The 20177-nt window shown below is 43.9% G+C and overlaps 1 protein-coding gene across 1 annotated transcript in view; it reads right to left on the bottom strand.

Annotated features, from left to right (window-relative positions):
• Nucleotides 1–20177, bottom strand: part of RYR3 (ryanodine receptor 3) — a 502250-nt gene that overhangs the window by 21005 nt on the left and 461068 nt on the right. Inside the window, exons 75-89 of the mRNA XM_082736877.1 lie at nt 19414–19520; nt 18957–19008; nt 18041–18097; nt 16992–17091; nt 16759–16838; nt 15223–15299; nt 12622–12695; nt 12362–12379; nt 11852–11932; nt 11288–11376; nt 10202–10330; nt 6662–6766; nt 4877–4958; nt 2894–4224; nt 776–834 (exon numbers count right to left, since the gene is read on the bottom strand). Of these exons, the coding sequence (XP_082593003.1) occupies nt 776–834; nt 2894–4224; nt 4877–4958; nt 6662–6766; nt 10202–10330; nt 11288–11376; nt 11852–11932; nt 12362–12379; nt 12622–12695; nt 15223–15299; nt 16759–16838; nt 16992–17091; nt 18041–18097; nt 18957–19008; nt 19414–19520 (2441 nt within the window). The remainder of the gene's footprint in view (nt 1–775; nt 835–2893; nt 4225–4876; nt 4959–6661; nt 6767–10201; nt 10331–11287; nt 11377–11851; nt 11933–12361; nt 12380–12621; nt 12696–15222; nt 15300–16758; nt 16839–16991; nt 17092–18040; nt 18098–18956; nt 19009–19413; nt 19521–20177) is intronic.

The following is a 20177-nucleotide window of genomic DNA, read 5'->3' as shown; positions in this document are numbered from 1 at the left end:
CTAAATTAAAAAGAAATCTTGTCATTATTCCTGGAGGGTATCACCCCACGGTGGCTGGACGCCAGCTCCACCCTTCATGAGCGATGCGGCTCTGTGGTCGTCGGGGGCCGTCCATTGTAAATGTGCTTGTAGTCCTCTTCTGATAGGGGGATAAACAAATGTTTTTTCCCCTTCAGAAAAGTTGATTTTTAAAGACTGCTGGAATTAGTAATAGTACCTATTCTTCTAAGCTTGTGGTCAGACTTAAAAGTGAGCCACCCAGGTGGCTCAGTCTGTTAAGCGGTCGACTCCTGATTTCAGCTTAGGTCATGATCTCAGGCCTGTGAGATGGGGCCGCACATCATGCTCCACGTTCAGTGGGGAGTCTGCTTGAGATTCTTTCCCTTTCCCTTTGCCCTCCCCCCCGATTTGTGCTCTCTAAAAACAAACCAAAAAAGACCTTAGCATAGACCGCAGTGTGTAATATGCATTCACTATACTAGAAAACACCACCACCACCACCATTATATGAAGTTGCTAAGTGTGGGTGTTCAATCATTTGTTTGGCCAGATTGGGAAGTTCTGCTCTTCTAGTGCCATGACAAAGTTAACATGAGTAATGGAGCATGCTTATTGGATAGCTGGGGTAAAAAGAAGTATGGCCAGGGCCTGCACAGTACCTGTTCCTTGTAGTAACAGAGATCAAGATTTCTAGTTAGCACAGCAAAACAACAGGAGATGTCATCTAGAACGACCTGCTTAGGGTTGGAAGTAGCCAAAGCTACCAAGAACTTACTCTGTCTTCTCAGGCTCCACTTTCCCTTCGGCTTCATGTGCTGCTTTCATCTCAGCTGCCTGGACAAAAATAACAATCAGTCAAATTTTCCTCAACTTGAAGAGATCACGGTCTCTTCATATACAGCACTGGCCGTTTTCATCTCCTTGTCACACATCCCCTCGGCTTTCTCTCTTCAGAATGGCTCTGCTTTCCTCAGGATCACGGATGTAAGTGGATCAGCCACAAAAATGGTTTGCAATCCATTTCTCCAGAGAAATGCCAATGCAAAGATTGCAAACTTAAAAAGTCAGTTGCCCTGCTATTATTCAACTCCCAGAGAAAACTTGGGCTAGGACCCCACGGTACTGTCCCAACAGCCCACGGGGTCAGGGAGGGATGGGTCACAGATCACACCAGGTCCTATCCACAGCCTGCTTCCACCAGACAAAATTCCTTCCTTGTCTTCAATTTTCTTACCTACTATGCCAATCCCTCTGACTGATGACCACTGTAATTAGAATAAAATTCAAGGTCCTCAGTGAGGTCTACAAGGCCTATGTGATCAGGGCCTTTTTCTCCATCCTTGTCTTATACCACTTGACTTGTTACCTCCTACACCTAAATAGCCAGACCTCATTTTCTTCCCTGGCATATTCCAAATCCTTCCCAGCACCAAGATCTTTGCACAAGCCACTCTTCTCCCTGGAGTATGACTGCCCTGGTCTTTCCTGTGCCTGACATACTTCAGGACTTGGTTCAGGTGACATCTTTTCAGAAGCCTCCTGAACTATCCTATTCATAGTAGAGCCCATACTCACTTTGTAACACGTGGCCTTGTTCATTTCTTTCAGCACGTGTCACAAATGGTTATTATCTTATTAATTTGATCACTTCTTCCACTAGAAGCTGAGATCTAGTAAAGCAAAAGCATGTCTCTCTTGTTGACCAATGTATTTCCGTGGATCCTAGGAATACAGCAAGGTATGTAATAGGCCTTGAATGAGTCCCTATTATGTATCAAACTCTGTCTGGCACCTGGAGCTACATCAGGGAGCAGAACAGAGTAAATAAGTTCATATCACAAGAAAGCCTATGGTTCTGATGCTTCCATCCCAGACTCTCCAAAATTAGGTACGTGTTCTCTCCTCTGCATTTCCTTTACCTGGCATTTTTCCTTCTTAACATTCTCATGCTTGTATGAACTTCTGCAATGTCTATTTTTCTTCCACTAAATTACAGGGACAATGCACTTCTCACTTAACATTATCTTCTCAGAGCCCCAAACAGTGGGACACACATATTAACTATTCAATAAATATTAATGAAATAAATGAATAATATTTGTCTTTGGCCTCTGATGTCTTTACAGTCCTCTCCATATTCTCTTTGATGCTAGAATGATGCTATGAGTTAGATGCTTCCGTGGAGAGGAACACCCAGAACTTTCCATGACCAAGGGGTTCTGGATTACTGTTATTTCCTTAATCTAGTGAACTGACTCAAAGCCCAAATTGGATAGTGAGTACATCTCAAGAAGAAAATGTTCCAAGCATGATGCTGGGCAAAATGATATCATCTGGACCACTTGGGACACTGGAGAAGTATGGTCTCAAAGGAAAGGTCTCAGCATATGCTTTCTAGGTTTCTCCCACTCTCTGAAAGTCTGCTTCATGCCACTTCGCTTTTCTTATGAAAGCCCTCCATCAGGACCTGTCCATGCTAACTGTAAGAAATCCAGAGAGGATTTTTACCTTTATGAAATGATAGATGCTTCTTTGTTTTATGCCATTTTGGCTGACGGAAGGTTTGATAGGAACACTCTCATTTGGATAGTGAAGGAAACCTCTCCCTGGTGTTCTGTGCTTTCTGTTCACTCACCTAACTAACCTTCTGATGAAGTCTTGGAAGACCATCAGATTTGGCCTTCACAATGTAACCTGAAGATCACTCAGCAGCTAGACTCTGTGACAACCATCCGAGTGTTGCTCTTTCCCAGACATGGCAGAGAATTGCAAGATCAGGGAGAGAAGAGCTGGTAACTAATACAGTGTTGGCGCCTAGGGAGCCAGCATCAGAAGTGACTGCAAGTCTATTTCTGGGCATAGAGAAAAGATGACAGAAACGACTTGTGCTTACCTGTGCTTTCCTTTTCTTCCGGACAGTACTCTCTAGTGTAGGGGGTTCATCCTTGCCAATAATCTCAGAAAGGTCACCCAAACCCACTTCAGGCCCATGCTTTAAGCCACCTTCTTTCTTCGGGTGTAATCCAAAGAGATCTGACATAATATCTGTATCTCCCTTCTCACCCTTCACGAAGTGAATTAGTTCGGGTGGAACCCCTGGCTCAGTCACCTCTGCCCGCTCAGCATCCAGAGCATCGTCATGGATACCAAACTGGGTGGGGTCAGGCATGTCACCCAGGATCTTGGTCACTCTGATGTTCTTTGCCCCTTCCACGAGGCCGCCTCCAAACACTGTGTTCCAGAGGATCTGGAAGATTCCTCCCAATATGGTGAAGAACAACCGGAAGAGCCCCACAAACAACATCCAGAAGAAAGAGAAGAACACTTTTACCAGCTCCTTCACAGTCATCTTTTTCACCTTCCTGTACTGTTTCCGGAGGTTCTTCAGGGTTGCCTTCTTCAGAAAGTTGGCAATGTTTCTCTTCACTGAGGCACAGGCCATGGCAAATGCAGAGGCTGACTCGAAAGACTTGTCGTCTTCCTCTTCACCCTCAATTTCTAACACATAAGATGAATCTTCATCTTCTTCCTCCTCCTCGTCGGGCCTCTCAGCTGAGTCAGATTCGGAGATCTGAGAGGCTAACTGCATTTCAAAGATGGTATCCTCACAGAAGTTCACAAACAGTTCCATCTTTTCTTGCTCTCCCCCTTCATTGACCACATCAAAGATGAACTGCCGCTTCGACTCCTTCACTTGGGGCTTCTCCCACTGAGTTCGACTGGATTCACTGATCTCGAAATAAACACGCTCAATTTTCTTGGCCCCGCCCATGATCTCAATTCGTCCCAGGTACGGTTCAAAGTAATTTAGTACACTTCCTGCTGGGTCCAACAGACACTTAAGGCGAGAATCATTTGGCATATGTTCGGAGAGATTGGTCAGTAACACTGCCACATTAAACCCTATGTCCTTGGCCGGCTCATGGAACCGGTCTACAAAATCAATGTAATTAAACATATCATTCTCATCAGCTTCTGCGCACGAAAGGAGAAAGTCAATCTCTGACTGTGTGTACTGTTTCTGCCCTTCCATGGCCTTTTGGAACTCTTTTTTAGAGATAATCCCTTTACCATCTGGGTCATATTCTTTGAAGGTGTCTGAGCTGGTTAGGTCTTTAAGTTTCAAGAACATGTCAAAGAATTTCAAGATCATTTCTACATTGGTAGATGATTCTACCAGTGTGTCAACCATCTGCTTGCCAATAGTTCCATTTACCACATTCCCTGTGAGGCAGGTTCAAAAAGACATACAAATATATAAATAAACCCAAGTCATCATGTAACTGGTCAGGTAGCTATTTTTTAGGAAATTTGTATGCCCAATCAGGTGGCTCTTTTCTGACCGTGATGGTTTGAAATGGGTAGGAGGGAGCAGCAAGCCATAAAGACTACACCACTAGGAGCCAAGGGGGAAAGAAACAAAGGGAAGAAGGAGATGGCCACGCCAGTGCCTTTTATCTGGACTGGGGCCTGGGAAGTGGTTTCATTACCAGATTACTGGGGACACATAGGGATAAGTGGTGCCCCTCTTATCCCCTTAGACCTAGGAGGGTGCCCAACTAGATGGCTGGCATACACACTGGCAGCCAGATGTACTGAAAAGCAATGGGGAGAGGGAGAGGATAGGGAAGAGCAAAGCTTGGAGGTTTTCCCCAGTTCATTCTGGCTTTCCTAGTAACATAAAATGAGTTGGTTTCAGGCTTTGTCCATCAGACCATGTGCCCCTTACTCATTTTTTGCTTCTGAAAATTTGGCTTTCTAACCAAAGTCATAAGGCATCAATGACCTGCCAGAAGGATAATCTGCATGATTAGTATGGTTAGTGCTCAGACCAATTACAGTTGTGTGAATGCCTAGTTATACCAAACAGCCCAACCTTCCAGGAGGGACAGAAGCATCACCACCATGTCCTGAAGGAGATCCAAGAGTTCCTTCAGCAGCTCGATCTGACTGGAATCCTAGAACAGAAACAGGAGATACCCCTGAGCTATCTGATCCCTCAGCAAAGTATAGGGCAGTGAGCAAGAAGAGCCTGCTCTGGAAAGGTTAGGTGAAGGTCGTGTCCATTGTGCCTGTGGACATCGTATCATCCACTGTTCGTAGCATCGGGGAGACTTGCTGTGGCTGGTCTTATCCAAGAGAGCTTCTTTAGTTTCCCTTTTATTAGTACAATATGGCAGACATACCACTTGTTGTCCAAAGCTACTGAACAACCCAATCCACCAAACAACCATTAGATATTTCTACTACTTCATGTTGTGTTTTGTACACTGAGAATGGTCAGGTGAGCTTTTGGGGAATACTACTGCAATCCAATTAAGGTATCAAAGTTATAATCATCAAGTGGGTTCTCCTTTCTTTCTGGGTTAGGGTCTCCTGATTCTAGCTGGTGGTGATCTTGGTGCCACTGTCCCTTAATATATTATAGAATTGAGGCTATTCCTCTGCTTTTGCTGCTAGTCTGTCTGGTTTTCACTTCAAGCTCACAGACAGGGCATTGCCAAGTTAGCTCTCTGCTTTAAACTCAATGTCCCAGAAGGAAAAACAACCCTTGCATGATCCGAGGCGGGCAATCTGAGGGTGAGACTTAAAGGTACGTTCTGGGCCACACTTCTTGTACAGACACTCTCTCTCACAAACACAATTTTGTCAAGACTCTAGCTTTCAGGGGGACTGCCCCCCTTTGGCATGGGTCAGAGCTACACATGGAATATCACAGGGGAGAGAATATGAAGAGCTGGAAGAGACCTCAGATCGTCTATCCTAATTCCCAATAGTTCACAGATGATGGACCCAAAAACCAGGTAGGGGGAGTGACTCTTGAAAGTCACCAGCAAGGAAGGAAGCAGGGCCAGGCTCCTGTCTCCAGAGCCTTCGCACCTCACCGGCCCAGCTGGGCTGACACAGGAGTGGACGTGTTACCGCCAAATGAGCAGCGCTCCCAAGAACTCTCTCCTCCCATAAGGCCAGAGTCAAAAGGGGAAAAATGAAAGGGTTAAATAGCACATTCCAGTAGAGAGGGGACAGATGTGGCAGCCTTGAAAATTTTAGATACACGTTACTTAAATTAATGCTGCAAATGTTACTCTAATCAGCCTGAAACACATCCTGAAATTCTCCCTCATGTGTTGCCATGGAGAGAGGCGATCGACAACTATATACACTCCATTTGTTTGTTCATAATAAATGCTCGGAGCGATTCCGATTCATCTTGCCAGAGAGATGGGGAGTGAGAAGGAAAGGCAGCAATGGGGAGGGAGGGGAAGCCAACATGGGAGAAAAGGGATATATGAATTACAGAGACATGCAGACATTTGACAGACCCAGAAGGGGCTGGTAGATTGTCAGAAACTGACACGACAGTGACAAGGAAGCAAAAAGGATGAGCATCATAAAAAGCGAATGTTGAGGCAATTATGTAAAGGATAGGTTGGTGGGACACAAGGAAGGAAGCTGCATCCATGCACAAGCCTGTCTGGGACACCCCTGGAGGCATTTGTTCCTGTCACCCAGTGAAGCCCTCAGGTTTAAAAGTGAGACCTCATCTGCATGGCTGGTCCAGCCGTTTGACCAAGCAGCCACGTGAACACAGGGGAATACCAAGGGGTGGGGAGTGATTTTGCATTCACACCAATGACACAGCGGGGAAGGGCCACAGTACCTGAGAGAGTTTCATCTGCATGTTAGCAAACACATGGAGGAAGCCGACCACCGCGTCCCACAGCCTGCTGTGAGCCAGGCTCTGCTGGTTCCCAATGCAAGGGCCCTATAGAGAGGAGGGCATCCTTATTTCATGGAGACTTACTTCAGCATGAGCTGCTCTGACTCTTGCCCTAGTCAGTGCACAGGACACCTGCTTCTACTAGCGGATAGCTCCTTCCAAAAGTTATGTATTTTGTGGCTCACTGTTTTCCCAGGGTGTTACTTTTTCCACCCCAACATAGGGACGTGGTCCAGGAAAAAACCCACCAGGAATTTCACAGTGCAGTGGTTTTTCAGAGATTTTCTTTTAGCTTGAGAATGTGTTCTTCAAATAAAATACTACAAAGAAGAATATTATTTAAGAGTGAAATGCTCTGGTTGAAATGGGACTGAAGGATACTCCAGCCCACTCTCACCTCCACCTAGGCCTCAGAGGGGTTCTGAGGAACTTCAGGCTTCCACAATTTGAAAAGCAGGCCCTACTGTTTTCAGGTAAAGCTATGCATAAAATGCTATGTGCCATGGCTATCTACTCAAGTAAAAAAATGTGAATAATATTCCTAATGTTCAGGGGTGCCTGCGTGGCTCAGTCAGTTAAGCATCTGCCTTCAGCTCAGGTCATGATCCCAGGGTTCTGGGATCGAGCCCCACATCAGGCTCTCAGCTCAGCGGGGAGCCTGCTTCTCCCTCTCCCTCTGCCTGCTGCTCCCTCTGCTTGTATTTTCTCATTCTCTCTATTACAAATAAATAAATAAAATCTTTAAAGAATATGTTCCTAATGTTCAACCACCTTTAGGATTTTCGTATCGTTAACCTAAATTTTAAGTATAATATAATCCTACCTTTTCTGAAAGCTAAACTTAGAGGAATGACTTCATTACCCATTTCCATTTTTTCATCTTGGTAACTTTTCCTATTTTTTAAAAGATTTTATTTATTTATTTGACAGATAGAAATCACAAGTAGGCAGAGACGCAGGCAGAGAGAGAGGAGGAAGCAGGCTCCCTGCTGAGCAGAGAGCCCAATGCGGGGCTTGATCCCAGGACTTGGGGATCATGACCTGAGCCAAAGGCAGAGGCTTTAACCCATTGAGCCACCCAGGCACCCCAATAAATTTTCTTATTTTTATACATTGAATCAACATTAAAAAAAAAATCATCTGGAATTCTTCCACATGGGAGATTGGTCTATTCATTCTTACCTATTTAATCATTTACTTAAATTAATAGGGACTCCACATATTCATTGTATGCTCTGGGTTATTACCCAATACTACTCAATTTTGTCACTCAAATTGTTTCAGTGTTGGCCCCTGGGAGCTCTTTCAGCTGGCCTGTGTCCCTTGGACATAGGCCCATCTTTCTCTCTCTCTTCCCTGTCCCACCCCCCACATTTCCTTGCGCTATATATGGGATTCTCCATGTCTTCTTGCATATTTCTTGCCCCAGCACTAAGACAAGCCCTTTCTCTAAGAAGTCTGGTTCCTCTCACGGGAAAATGGCATTAGAAACTAATCTGGGTGCTAGTTGTGCCTGCTGCTACTGTGATGTCATTATTTTAAGGCCCTCTCAGCTGATATGACAGCAGATATGTGTGGGTTATACTAGCCCATGTGTATGCAAAGTATCTAGAAATGTTTCCATAGGTAAGTATCTGTATCAATACCACGTCCAACATGAATTTAGCATACTGACCTACGTATCCAACTCTAACACATTTCCACATGGGCCAGTGGGCCATCTAGCTGCTTCTTGCTTATCTGTAATCATTCAACAGTGAGAAGCCTGGCTCCTGCCATTTAGTAACGGCTCACTTCCATTATATGTGTAAAATGGTTGCAGAATTATTAACACACATCCCTAGGGGAAAAGCTTTAGCAACTAAAGTGCTTATGTACAGTTCCTTTTGCCTTTGGTCTTACAGTCAGTATTCATTCCCAAAGTTTCTTAGGTTAGCACCTTATTCCCCACCCCCTCAGTGAGATCATTTTGTATATTTCTCATATCCTTAGATTCTTCTGTCATGCTCTGCCTATGCTTCTCATCCTTAACTTTTCCTTAAATTTTGTTTCAACTTCAAATCGATCTTCTATAATAAATTTCCAAAAAGAACACAGGTACCACCTCAAGTTCTAGAAAAGGGTTGGCAGAATTTTCAAGGAAGTGGGCAGCATGAGAGGTAGTTAGTGCCTGACTTCCTAAATCATGTAAGCTTGTTTAAAAATCACTGTTTAAGGGGCGCCTGGATAGCTCAGTGGGTTAAGCATCTGCCTTCGGCCCAGGTCATGATCCCAGAGTCCTGGGTTCAAGCCCAACATCAGCTCACTCTGCCCCCACACCCTGCTTATGTGTTCGCTCTCTCTCTCAAATAAATAAATAAAATATTTAAAAAGAAAAATCACTGTTCGTGTACATTTGATGTCTAATCCCTAGAAAATTCTAGATTCTTTTTGGAACAAAAAAGTTGTTGTAAGAAACTCACATTCACCAAAAAGAAGCTTCTTTTTTTACTTTGGGTTAAGTGCTCCAAGGGAAATTCTGAAGATTAGGATGGCTTCTCCAGAGAGCAAATCAAATGTTTGTCAAATCTGTTCAATGACCTCCCCAGATATTTCACATTCTGTGACACTTCAGATCAGTCACCTGTTTCTACAGTTCTGTCTCCATGTTCTTATAATCCTTGAGTAAAACAAGGATTGCTCTCTCCCTTAAAATCTTTCAAGTTGAGTCTTAGTTTTGTGTTTATTTTAATAAACAAATATGATTGGAGTGTGCTGGCGCACTCATTAGATAGTTTTTAAAAAAAATCTCCTACTACACCCCAGAGGACTGTGATATGGCTACTGACTTCATAGGAAATTAGGCCCAAGTACATCCTTTCCACAGTCATTAGACTACTGCATGCAATAACCAGAGACTGCTATAAATGGAAAGAATGCTGTGAGATCTAAATATTCAACTGGAAATTCATTTTAAATTTGACTGCCATTGGACATAGTTTATGTGCTGCTAAACTCTTTTCCAAGGAGTTTATTTTCTGACAAATTTGTAGGATCTTATAGGTTCTTCATCCCAAGACTCAACATCATTTATCTCTTTATTCCTTCATTCTATCAATTGTGCACTCGACCCCTCATGCTTAATGAGTAGCTAGGGTGAGCCACACATGCTAGAAATGAAGAATTTTAGATCAAATAAGAAATTTTCCACCCACAAAAATTTTCAATCTAAGAGGGAAAGGAAAATGTAACTAGGTAAATGCAAAGAGTGTGTGCCAATGCTAGGAACAGGTCACAGTGAAAGACCATGAACTGTAGCTTCTCCTAGAGAGTAGTCCTCTCGAAATACTCTTCTATACGTGGTTCCTATTTGTGGCTCCACATTGCCAGTGCCAGGTCTGGAGGCACAGTCCATAAAGCCGTCCTATTATTCCATAGGGAATACAAAATACGGGGCATTAAAAACGCTCTGTTCTCAAGCCTGCACTCTGCAGCACGTACCTGGATATATTCCGTAAGAGAATTGAAAATCTGCTTCGTAACTGCCAGAGCTTTGGAAAAATTGTGCTGTCCAGATTCGTCAATGATGTCCTTCCCTGAATAATACCAGTAGAAATCACTGATTGACTCCTAAGAACAAACAAGGAGAGTTAAGTGTTTCTTAAACTTCCAGTCAGTGAAGCTAAAAACCCAAGGTTCAGAAAGAGTACAGGAGAAACCCACATTTCTATGACCTCCTCCTTAGTACAGAAACCTAGGAAGAAGCACAGAGATACCTAATCCCTAGCATCTCTGAAGAGCATATACTCCTCTAACAAAGACCAGATAGGAGAGAGGATGGTGTTCAGCAGGACACGGGTGACCACGAGGCAGGAAAACTCACTCACAATGAAAAATGTACATTAAAGGTAATCATAATTATCATCCAACTAACTGGCACAAGAGCAGGGACATAAGAGCTAACACTGGGAAGTGCCAGAGGTTATTCTGACCCACGGCCCTGTAGGGCATCTCTCCATCTTTGCAACCATCCTATGAGACAGGTGCTACCCATTCTATAGATGAGAATGTCAGAACACAGGGAGGTTAAAGAGATTGCTCTAGTAAGTGGCAGAACCAGGAGGAAGACTTAGCAGAGAGGAGAGAGAATCCTTTTTTTAAAATGTTTGTGTAGATTTTCCTGTCATTATTAGGATTTCATTCAAACAGTTAAACAGAGTGACTTCTCAGGCACTAAGAACTTGTACACTCATCCTATTCCCACTATCTCCTGTACCTCTCTTTTCTAGTGAAAATCTGTTTCCATTCACGTATTGTGGCTCTCGGGCACTGTGGTGAGGTTTTCACTGGCAAAACTGAGGTAAACTGGCATTTCATCCAAGATGATTGGATACTTAACCACTCCCCCTATTTCAATTTTCAAATACAGGTTTTTAGGTATTTGACTTCTCATAAGTGTGTGGACATAGGATATAACACTGTTCTTATTGGGGCTGGCCCAGACCCTGGGCCTTCCCTGATCCTATGCAATAGTCTTTAGCTTCTGGAAATGTGCGTGAGCCATGCCACCGTCCAAGACCCACTGACCTGCAGACGCAAGAGGTAGTCCACGGTACTGATGATGACGTTTATGGTGGTGGTATTGCCCATCTGAGTCCGCAGGAAGTTCTGAAAGTCTAAGAACACCAGGGCTGTGTTAGGGCCTCTCTCGTCATGCCGAGGACGCTGGGCAAGCACTCTTGGCTAAACTCAGAAGAGACATGCTGTGTAAAAAGCCTTACAAGATCACCCCGTTTGGGTCCTGGTGGGTCCTGCAGGACAGGGTCCTTCCCTGAGCCCTCCCATCCTTGTGAGGCCAGAAAGAGGACTTAACGAGCCCCAGGGACTTGACGGAGAGGGGTGGGTGTTTAGAGTCACCTTCTGAAGATTTTGGAAGCCACTCAGTCTGGGTGGCGCTAAACAACACCAGCCCTTAAGCTCAAGTCAGTTTTCCAATGAGGGTTTTTTTTTTTTTTTTAATTTTATTGAGGAATGGATTAACTGTTGTCCTTGAGTCAGCAGCTGGTTGTATGAAATGTGGCATCCTGAGCTGAATCATAATTTGGCACCTGAATTTTGTTTTCCTTTGACAAATCAATCTGTTCTACTTACCACTGTTATGTCCTTCACAAAGTAACTGCAGGAACCGAAAGAGATCACGAGTAAACTCGTCATTCTGGAGTACTTTTTCACCTTGAAAACAGAATACTGGTGAGCATTTGTTTGGCTTCTCAACCCAGACCACTTTGCAAGGCAAATAGCTGCAAAAGTGACAAAGGGCCTGCATCAGAACAGTTCAGAAAGGGAACTTTAAATGAAGGGGGGAAAACCCCAGTAACCTGGAACTGAGGCTACAGAACACAATGACCAACCAAGCCAACGAAGTGAGCCCCGGAATGCGTTTGTCAGGAAAACAGCTAGGCTGCTCGCAGTAATGGCTCACAGTCCAGAACCCATGCTTTACGGATGGAAAATGTTTCTTTAATTAAGCATCAGAATACTGAGTTAAGCTTCACATGCAACTACCAAGCCTAAAAAATGTGTCTACACCGCAGCAATTAAATAAGGTCCCTCAGGACTCACATGCATGGTAGACAATTGGGGCCAGACTCTCAGACTTACCACGCTCACGCACAATGACTGGTGAAAAGAGAAAAACAGAAGGCAAAGTAAGAAAAACCATAAACACCATGATAAACTGTGTTTAGTTAAGGCTGGCTCTGTGATCACATCCAGCCTTTATCAAAGCTACCAATGGGAAGAGTTTGCTGAAATTGGGCAAGTCCTTGCAGATTAAGAAGCACTGAGCAGGGGCTCTAACCAGAAATAGTTAATTATGGTAACCAGGGAGAGAACAGCCTCCACATTTATTAGTTACTTACGTGTTCCTTCCTCAGTAACCATACCCAGGCCTTCTGCTTTATTCTGCCTTTCAAACGCATTCAAATCAAGGACACTTGTAAGAGACGAGAGAAAACAAGGTTCAGGGCTATGCACACTGGGAAAATGGATTTCTAATGTCAGTGCATTTATTGACTAAGAATATCTTGTCCTTGGGTTATCATAAATGGTCTAACACAGTGCCGTGTGGCTCAAAGCCTAGCAGTTCCCTGGGTTTGCGTCAAGAGTGTTGCCCAAGGATGCCTATAAGCTCTCAGGCACGCACTGAGAGGGGTCAAAGAACTTACAATGACTGTCCTTGTTTGTCCAGATTGAGTTCTTTCTTATGCATGAAGATTTAGAAAGGTTTCCCAAATAAAGAAGGAATAATCTGTTTCTGCGATTTCCCTAAAGAAAGTCTACTTTAAACTGCACAAATTAATGCTCCCCTCCCACATTTACCTATTTTCTCCCTGAATCATAAGAACTGTGGTTTTAGGGCTTGGGAGGAATGCGCACGGACAGTGCTTCAGAGTTCAGAGTTCAAAGGGCCACACCCTTTTAGAATTCTTGTGTCATTCAAAAGCCAACAGTAGCAGAGGTTAAGCTTTCTGGAGGTAGTGGTGTCCCTGAACCTGTAACAAGCTAGCCTTTTTTTTTTTTTTTTTTTGGTCTCCACTTTCTGTGAACCTCCCAATCACAGCCACCCCCAAATCCTACCTAGTACAACCACAGAGTTTGATAAGGAGGACAACGTATAACCATATTATTTCCAACTGGGGCTCATTCTGTTTCTCTAACAGATTCTCCTTCCCCAATCTGAAAGGCTTTAATAGACCCTAACATGGGTTATGTCTCACAAAAACATAGCTGCTAAGGCAGCTTACGGCTGAATCCATGAAGATTCTGTAAAACTTTGCCTTCCCGGTACCACCAGGCAAAGGAAATGACCATTGGATTGGAAAGATGTCAGGGGAAAAAACCACATCATTTCTTTACCCCTTTTAGGGAGCCACATATCTTCTGCAAGTTAGATGAATTTTAAAGAGAAAACAGTGAAAATTCCTATTGCCATATAGTTGGTTTTTCCCAGATTCTGGTGTAGAAAAGTTCTTCTCAATAACACAAAACCATCTTTCTATTTTAGCTTTGTTGTTAAGGGAAGAGAGCAGGGAAGTAGGATCTTTGGACAAAGAGGAGCAGTTCTGATTCAGGAGAGTATCTGGGGGAACAGATATTTCTGATCCTTACTCCATTCCAAAACACCCATTTCAAATGTTTTAATTTCTCTAATGTTTTGGTATTTTACCAATATGTATTATTTTTATAATTAACAAAAATCATGAAATATCTTAAAACTTCTGTTAGTACTCACTTGGCCTCTAAAGGCATGTCACCTGTCCCTCTAAGCCATAATTACGAATGAGTTTAATAATATGAAGTATTAGATACTACTAAGAGAACACTTAGAAATTTAATTGAGAATTTTGTGGGCAACATGAGTTTGAGTTTTGTCATTCTGAGTCCACACGTACTATCTCATCTTCAGTGAAGTCAGGCCTGGCAATATTACATTTTCTTTTCTTGAGAGAGGTAATAAACGAGTTGGTTGTTGGCGCGGGAAAAAAAAATGGAGCTCAGAAAAAGGGATTGTACTGCAGCTCAAATATGTTCCCTCTCACCCCAGGGTACATAAAATATTTATTCCATCAAACAAGGTTAGCAAAATTATGAAGTCCACCAAAGGGAAGTATGTCCATCTTGCAAATTTTTAAGTGGAAAACATAATAACTCTATTTTTAAGAATATTAATTAGAGGCAAATTAGCTAGATAATTATAACTCTGATTTCTTTTAGAACAAGTTACAGACTATTCAAAATACATATGAATCTTAGAGAGTAAGCTGATGCTTAGAAAGACGGCTAGCTTGTTTCCAAAATGAGTAGGCATGATAACCTTAAACAACTTTTGGCTCTGCATCATTCATCCATCAGGGGGTCAGCCATGAGAGGAGGTTACATATGTGGTAATAAAAGTAGAAGTTCAATGCTTTGTTTTTTAGGCTATGGCAAAATGTTCCCATGTTAGGATGGACCTCTGCTGAAATGCCTGTGTCAAAATATGTACCCACCAAATACTTAATCAGGCTCAAAGAACTGTTAAGGATGAAGATGAACAGAGGGCCTAATGGGCCTAACGAAAACATAGCCTTGAGTAATACTGAGGCATTCCTCCGCTTTTCCGTTCTTTCCTGGTTTGGCTTTTATGAGCATATGTGTTAGGAGAAACACTCAGGTCTGAGGAAAATGACATACCAAAGAAAAGGAGGTAAAGGTGATCGATCAAAAAACCAAACTAGGTGTGTGTTTGTGTGTGTGTTTGTGTGTCTGTCTAATGGAGATTACATTTCCCTTTCTGTATGCTATTTGAATATAAGCCTGAAGCTGGAGGAACAATACCGACCTTCTTAGCTTTCTAAAGCAGGTTAAGTCCTTCCTCAACAATTCCATGATAAGCTAGTTTATTTTGTGGTCCCACTCCTACCCCATTCCTCTTCCTTCCGAACAGAAAAAAATGCTATAGGTGGTTTTCCCATATTTACCTGCAAGACTGCATAAGACCAGAAAGGCTTTGAAAGAATCCAGCATCCTTTTTCTCCTTTAGGTAATCTAGCATTTTCTACAAGGGAGACATATTTCAAAAGGAAAAGTGATGTAAATTACACCACGAGTACTGACCCTCCCATCTAGAATGGAGAAATGTCAAGTCCCAGTCACATGACGTTATGTCCAGGGTGGTGGTTTGTAAAGTTGGGTAAGCATTAGAACCACCAGTGGCTTTCCACCTTCCATGTGCCTGAGCCCCACCCACCCTCTTCCTATGGAACCAGAATCTCTTCAGGTCGACATTTTATTTTGTAAAGGTCCACTGGTACTTCTGCTCAGGGCAGTACAGTAGATCATTGACATTCATAGATTTACTCTTTGAAGCCTCTCCCACTTGGGAATAAGCACCAAGACTGTGATCTAGTAAAACGTTCCTGGAGTATCATCTGAAAAACTCATGAGCTGAGTCTGATGCATTGGAGCAAAGGAGCTTAGCCAGGAAAAAGCCTAGTTGAGAGCTCAGTATCTTACAATCAGACTTTGTTTTCTCTGTTCTCTGTTACTGGGAATGCAGGAACTTATGATGTCTGACATCATAAAAATATTTTTTAAAAAAATGTCCTGCAAGACAATCAACTGATGGGGTGGTGATGGAAGAGAACAGAAGGTGAAGGGTGTTTCAGAAAATGGTAGTTCTTTCATGACAAATTTGTTTGGGATGCATTAAAGGCTGAGGCAGATTATATGTAATAGTGGTAGCTATGAATTTGGAGGTTCTCATGAGCCCTGTGCTATAACCCTCACAAATACCACGAGTCTTTCAAATGTCAGTTTCCTGTGCATACAGAGGCTTTCAGCCGGAGCCTGCAGTGCCCTGGGGACACCAGAATATTCCTGGCTCCTGCAGCCAGCTTTAACTCAAGACACTGCTGCCTGGATTCCCTGTGCCTGGAGCTCCACACTAGGCTTCCACGTGTTGCCTCAGTGAATGCCTGCAGGCAGGACCGTTTTGCTGCATTATTAAGTACTATGCCCTCCATTCCAGAACAGAGCCTGCCCTCAGTGCAGAGTCAGCAATCCCAATGTGGTGAAGGAATGAATGAACAAATGAACCAATGAACAGAAAACAGGTGTCTGGGGCTATGGACTCCATTTAACTGGTTGGGCTCCTTGCTCACGGTATGACAGCTAACACAATCGGTTAAAGTACAAACCTAAGGCTTAGTAAATGTCCTCTAGAGCCTCTCTATGCAAAAAAACATCCAATGATGAAAAAAACCTGGATGTTTTTTGCTTAGAACCCCAGCTAAACCCTCTCTGTTGAGTACACATTTGTCTATAAACTCCCGGGTCTGTCTTTTCCTGTGTTCCCGGCAACTCTGATGTAATTGGCCACTAAGGACAAACACCAGCAGGGGGGCTTCTGGGGGGTCCCCCTGCTCAGCAGAGCCAACACTCTTCCCCAGAGCATGACAGTTGTCCAGCGGGTATACCCCAAGAAGTCTGCACGACCCAGTGGGAGCCCCCCGTACCTGCTGCACGCCGGCGTTGCCCCCATTCAGAATGGCGATGCCCAGCTTCAGAGTCTCAACCACCATGGGGCTCATCTCACCTGCCATGGTGAAGATTCGATTGAATCACCAAAAAAACGGAGGGTAAATCGCATCTACAGGGCTTTATCAGGACTCTTTAATAATGATTTCATCTCACAGCATGCTGTCTCTGTGGGAGCGATGGGGGCGTAGCCACAAAGTCACGGAATCACCTTTGCTGGCACTTATCATCTGAAGGACCATCTCTGCAGCTCCCCGCTCATGCAGCCGTGCTTGCTGGTAGAGGGTTTTCTGCTTTTCCATCTCTTTCTCCTGGAAAAAAAAAATAAACAAAGCAGGGAAAAATTTGTTTATCCTTAGGCCATTTGCCATACAAACGTAAACCAAGAGAATCTGTACTTGCACACATAATTTTGGATAAGGAAATCTTCTGAATTTGATTTCCAGACACTATGTCAGCTTTCCAAAACTGTCCATCCACAAACCACTCATAGTTTGATGATGACTTTCCTTCTTTTTGCACTGGTAGGAAACATAGTCCATTCTCCTGTAATACTCTCATTCTAGGAAGTGACCCCAGATTAAAATGGGTTTGTTTTCCATGTTTCATCACACAGGGAAGGCTGCTGAGGGCTCAACTGAAGCCTATCTGCCCAAATGTAGAAAACACCCATTTATCTAGAATACTCAGATAGCCGTTAACAGAGACTCTTCTAGATATGGAACACTACAATGCCAAGGCCTTCCAGAACTGTAACTTTATTAATTTGATCTTACTGTTACACACTTTGTCTATGAAGAAGAGTTATCAGTAAATTAATATGGTTTTATCTTAGGAAATTCCATGTCCCACACTGCCTCAAAATCAAAATTACGACTAATGACATTTACAGAATAAGGATGCAAAACCATCTCAGTGTTTCCGTTGCTTTGAGGTTACATTTTTTGGATCTTTGAATTTGTCCTTCTCTGTCCCCTGTTACTACCATATTTGGGGAGGAGTGCAAAATTTCCCAGGAGACCCAACCTGTGAGGAGGGTTTGCTGGCAGACTGGCTGCCTGTGACCTTTCATTAGGCCGGAAGACTGACAAGAGAACTGTGGCTAATGGGTGTGCCTTGTGCGCACAGACTCTTGTTTTTGCCACCAGATACATGCGGTGGGTAAGGCACATAGTTCATGTCAGCACCCATCTCTGAGGGCCTGCCAGTTGGCTTTGGCTTTGGCGGATGACCCTGTCTTCAATCTTCATAAAAACTTACTTCGAATGTTTTCTCCTTGTCTTCCTCCTCTTCTTCGTCCTCCCCACTCTGACAACTCTGGATTCCACGGAGCAGAGAAAGGAGGAGACAAATTGAAAGTGAGTCTAACAGACGAGACTGTTCTACAGAGCAAGGGCATGGGATGAGAGGTAATTCATAGGCACCTCAGGATCTCAGCACTTGTGAAAACCAAGAACATTTTGACCACTGTGGGGCAACATTCTACTCAAAATGTCTTCTTTGTAGTTACCAAGGGGTTCCAAAAGGAGAAGTGGGAACCCTGAGCTCATACAGTAAATGGCGACCTATCCAGTTTAACCACAGAATACATGTACATGAAGCCGGGAATGCCCTTTCTACACAAAAGCCAGGGGCTTGGCAAGAAGTCAAGTCCACAAATCCCTCTTTCTGTCAGATGGGGGGGTTTCCTGTTTGAGAAGGAGCAGTTCTCTTACTACTCAGCATCCCGGTGGCCGCTATCCCCCTCCATGACATAGGAATAATGTCACTCGCCTTTGCCAGAGCACTAGGCTCTCATTCCAGGTTTTAAAGCCTATTTCCGAATGTACTGAACTTCCTTCACCTACAGGTATGTTGGAACTTTTGGGTGTGTGCTCAACGTTGACTGGAAAGGTAAGAATAGTCTGTATGCCTGAACTCCCCATAGCGGGCCTGGAGCCGCCATGTGTACAACATGCTGGCATCCACCATTTCTGCAAAGCTTCAGAGTTTCCTTATGAGGACAGTGGAATAGTTTACTAATGTCACCCCTGTAGTACATGAACTGTGCAGTGCCTGGAACCCAGGTCATGACCGAGTCCTACACCCTGCTGTTCAAAATGACAGTTTCCCTGTGTCCACAGATGTAAAAGGGAAGACAGAAAGGCTGAGACAAGGGGCAGAAATGCAGGTTTACCTTGGCCATCATGCTGGAATAGGACGTGTACAAAGGGTCATCTTCCAGTTTGCTGGAAAGAATGGAGGAAATATTTAGCAGGCTACATTTTGGACCCAGTAGAAAAGACTAAGAGCCACAGAGATCTTACGTTATAGATACCAGTGAATTAATCAGAAAAACCCTCCTCTCACCCAGATTCTTAGAAACTACTCTGAAAATGTGAAAAAGCACTGGCTGATGGAATTCAGGTTGGAAGGCAACCGTTCCATGCTAATCTTCAGCCTCCACATCTGACATTACGACGAGAGGGCTGTGGCTCATAAGTTTGCCTAGATGTTTCTTGATGGCCAATAGGGCAGCAAGGAGGGCCGCTCAAATCTGTCATCCCCTTTCTGGGCACTGCCCGCTGTGAGACGAAGGTGTGGGGCTGGCAGCACCGTGCCTGGGAGAGGCAGGGAGTTCTGGTGGTGCTGACCTCCTCTCCGTGAGAGCATTGCGGCTAAAATGGAGAATGATCTGATGAAGTGGGTCTGGTTGCTTTTCCATCTCCTCCTCCTCCTCCTCTTCCACCTTGGGGGATTTCTACACAAACCAATACAGACAGGTTTTAGGCATGGATCTCAGCATGCGCCACATAAATGCATGCGAACAAAGAGACGGCAAAGCGCAAAGCACAGAGTGCGTCCGATAAAAGCACGAAGAGAAACCACTATGTCATATGTTTACTTCAGGACAAGAGGCCCCAAGGATGCAAGGTTTGGGACAAAATATGTATATATATGTATAATATATATTTCAGCCAATCAAAGAAACAGCAATTTTAGGTTCAAACGAGATGAAAGGAAAAGCAAAAGCCTGACCACAGGGGAGGAGCCCTCTGTCAGCAGAACTCTCATGCAAGCCCTGGGCACCCGAATTCAGGAGGGAAGCTCTGGAGAGTCCCCTGAGAGGCTGGACCTCTCAGTCAACATCTGAAATTTCTCTTGGAGAGCTGGGCTGGAAATAGGGTGGGACAAGGGTTATTAAGCACTGAGGCCATTTGGGGTCTGATACTATCCTAGACTCAAGCCAGTTCACCATTTCTTTCCTAACTTTACTGCTGATTCTAAAAATCTTATTGCTTCAGAGATATCCCAGCATGGAGCTGCAAGCCTCGCAGTTACTCTCCTCATTAAGTCTTTTCTCAACCTCCTTTTACAGAAAAGGAAATCGCGTCTGACGCAGGGGTAAAAGTGAGTT

Source organism: Mustela nivalis (assembly GCF_964662115.1).
Source record: "Mustela nivalis genome assembly, chromosome: 6".
In the NCBI taxonomy this organism is placed as follows: Eukaryota; Metazoa; Chordata; class Mammalia; order Carnivora; family Mustelidae; genus Mustela; species Mustela nivalis.
This window is presented reverse-complemented; position numbering and strand designations above follow the sequence as displayed.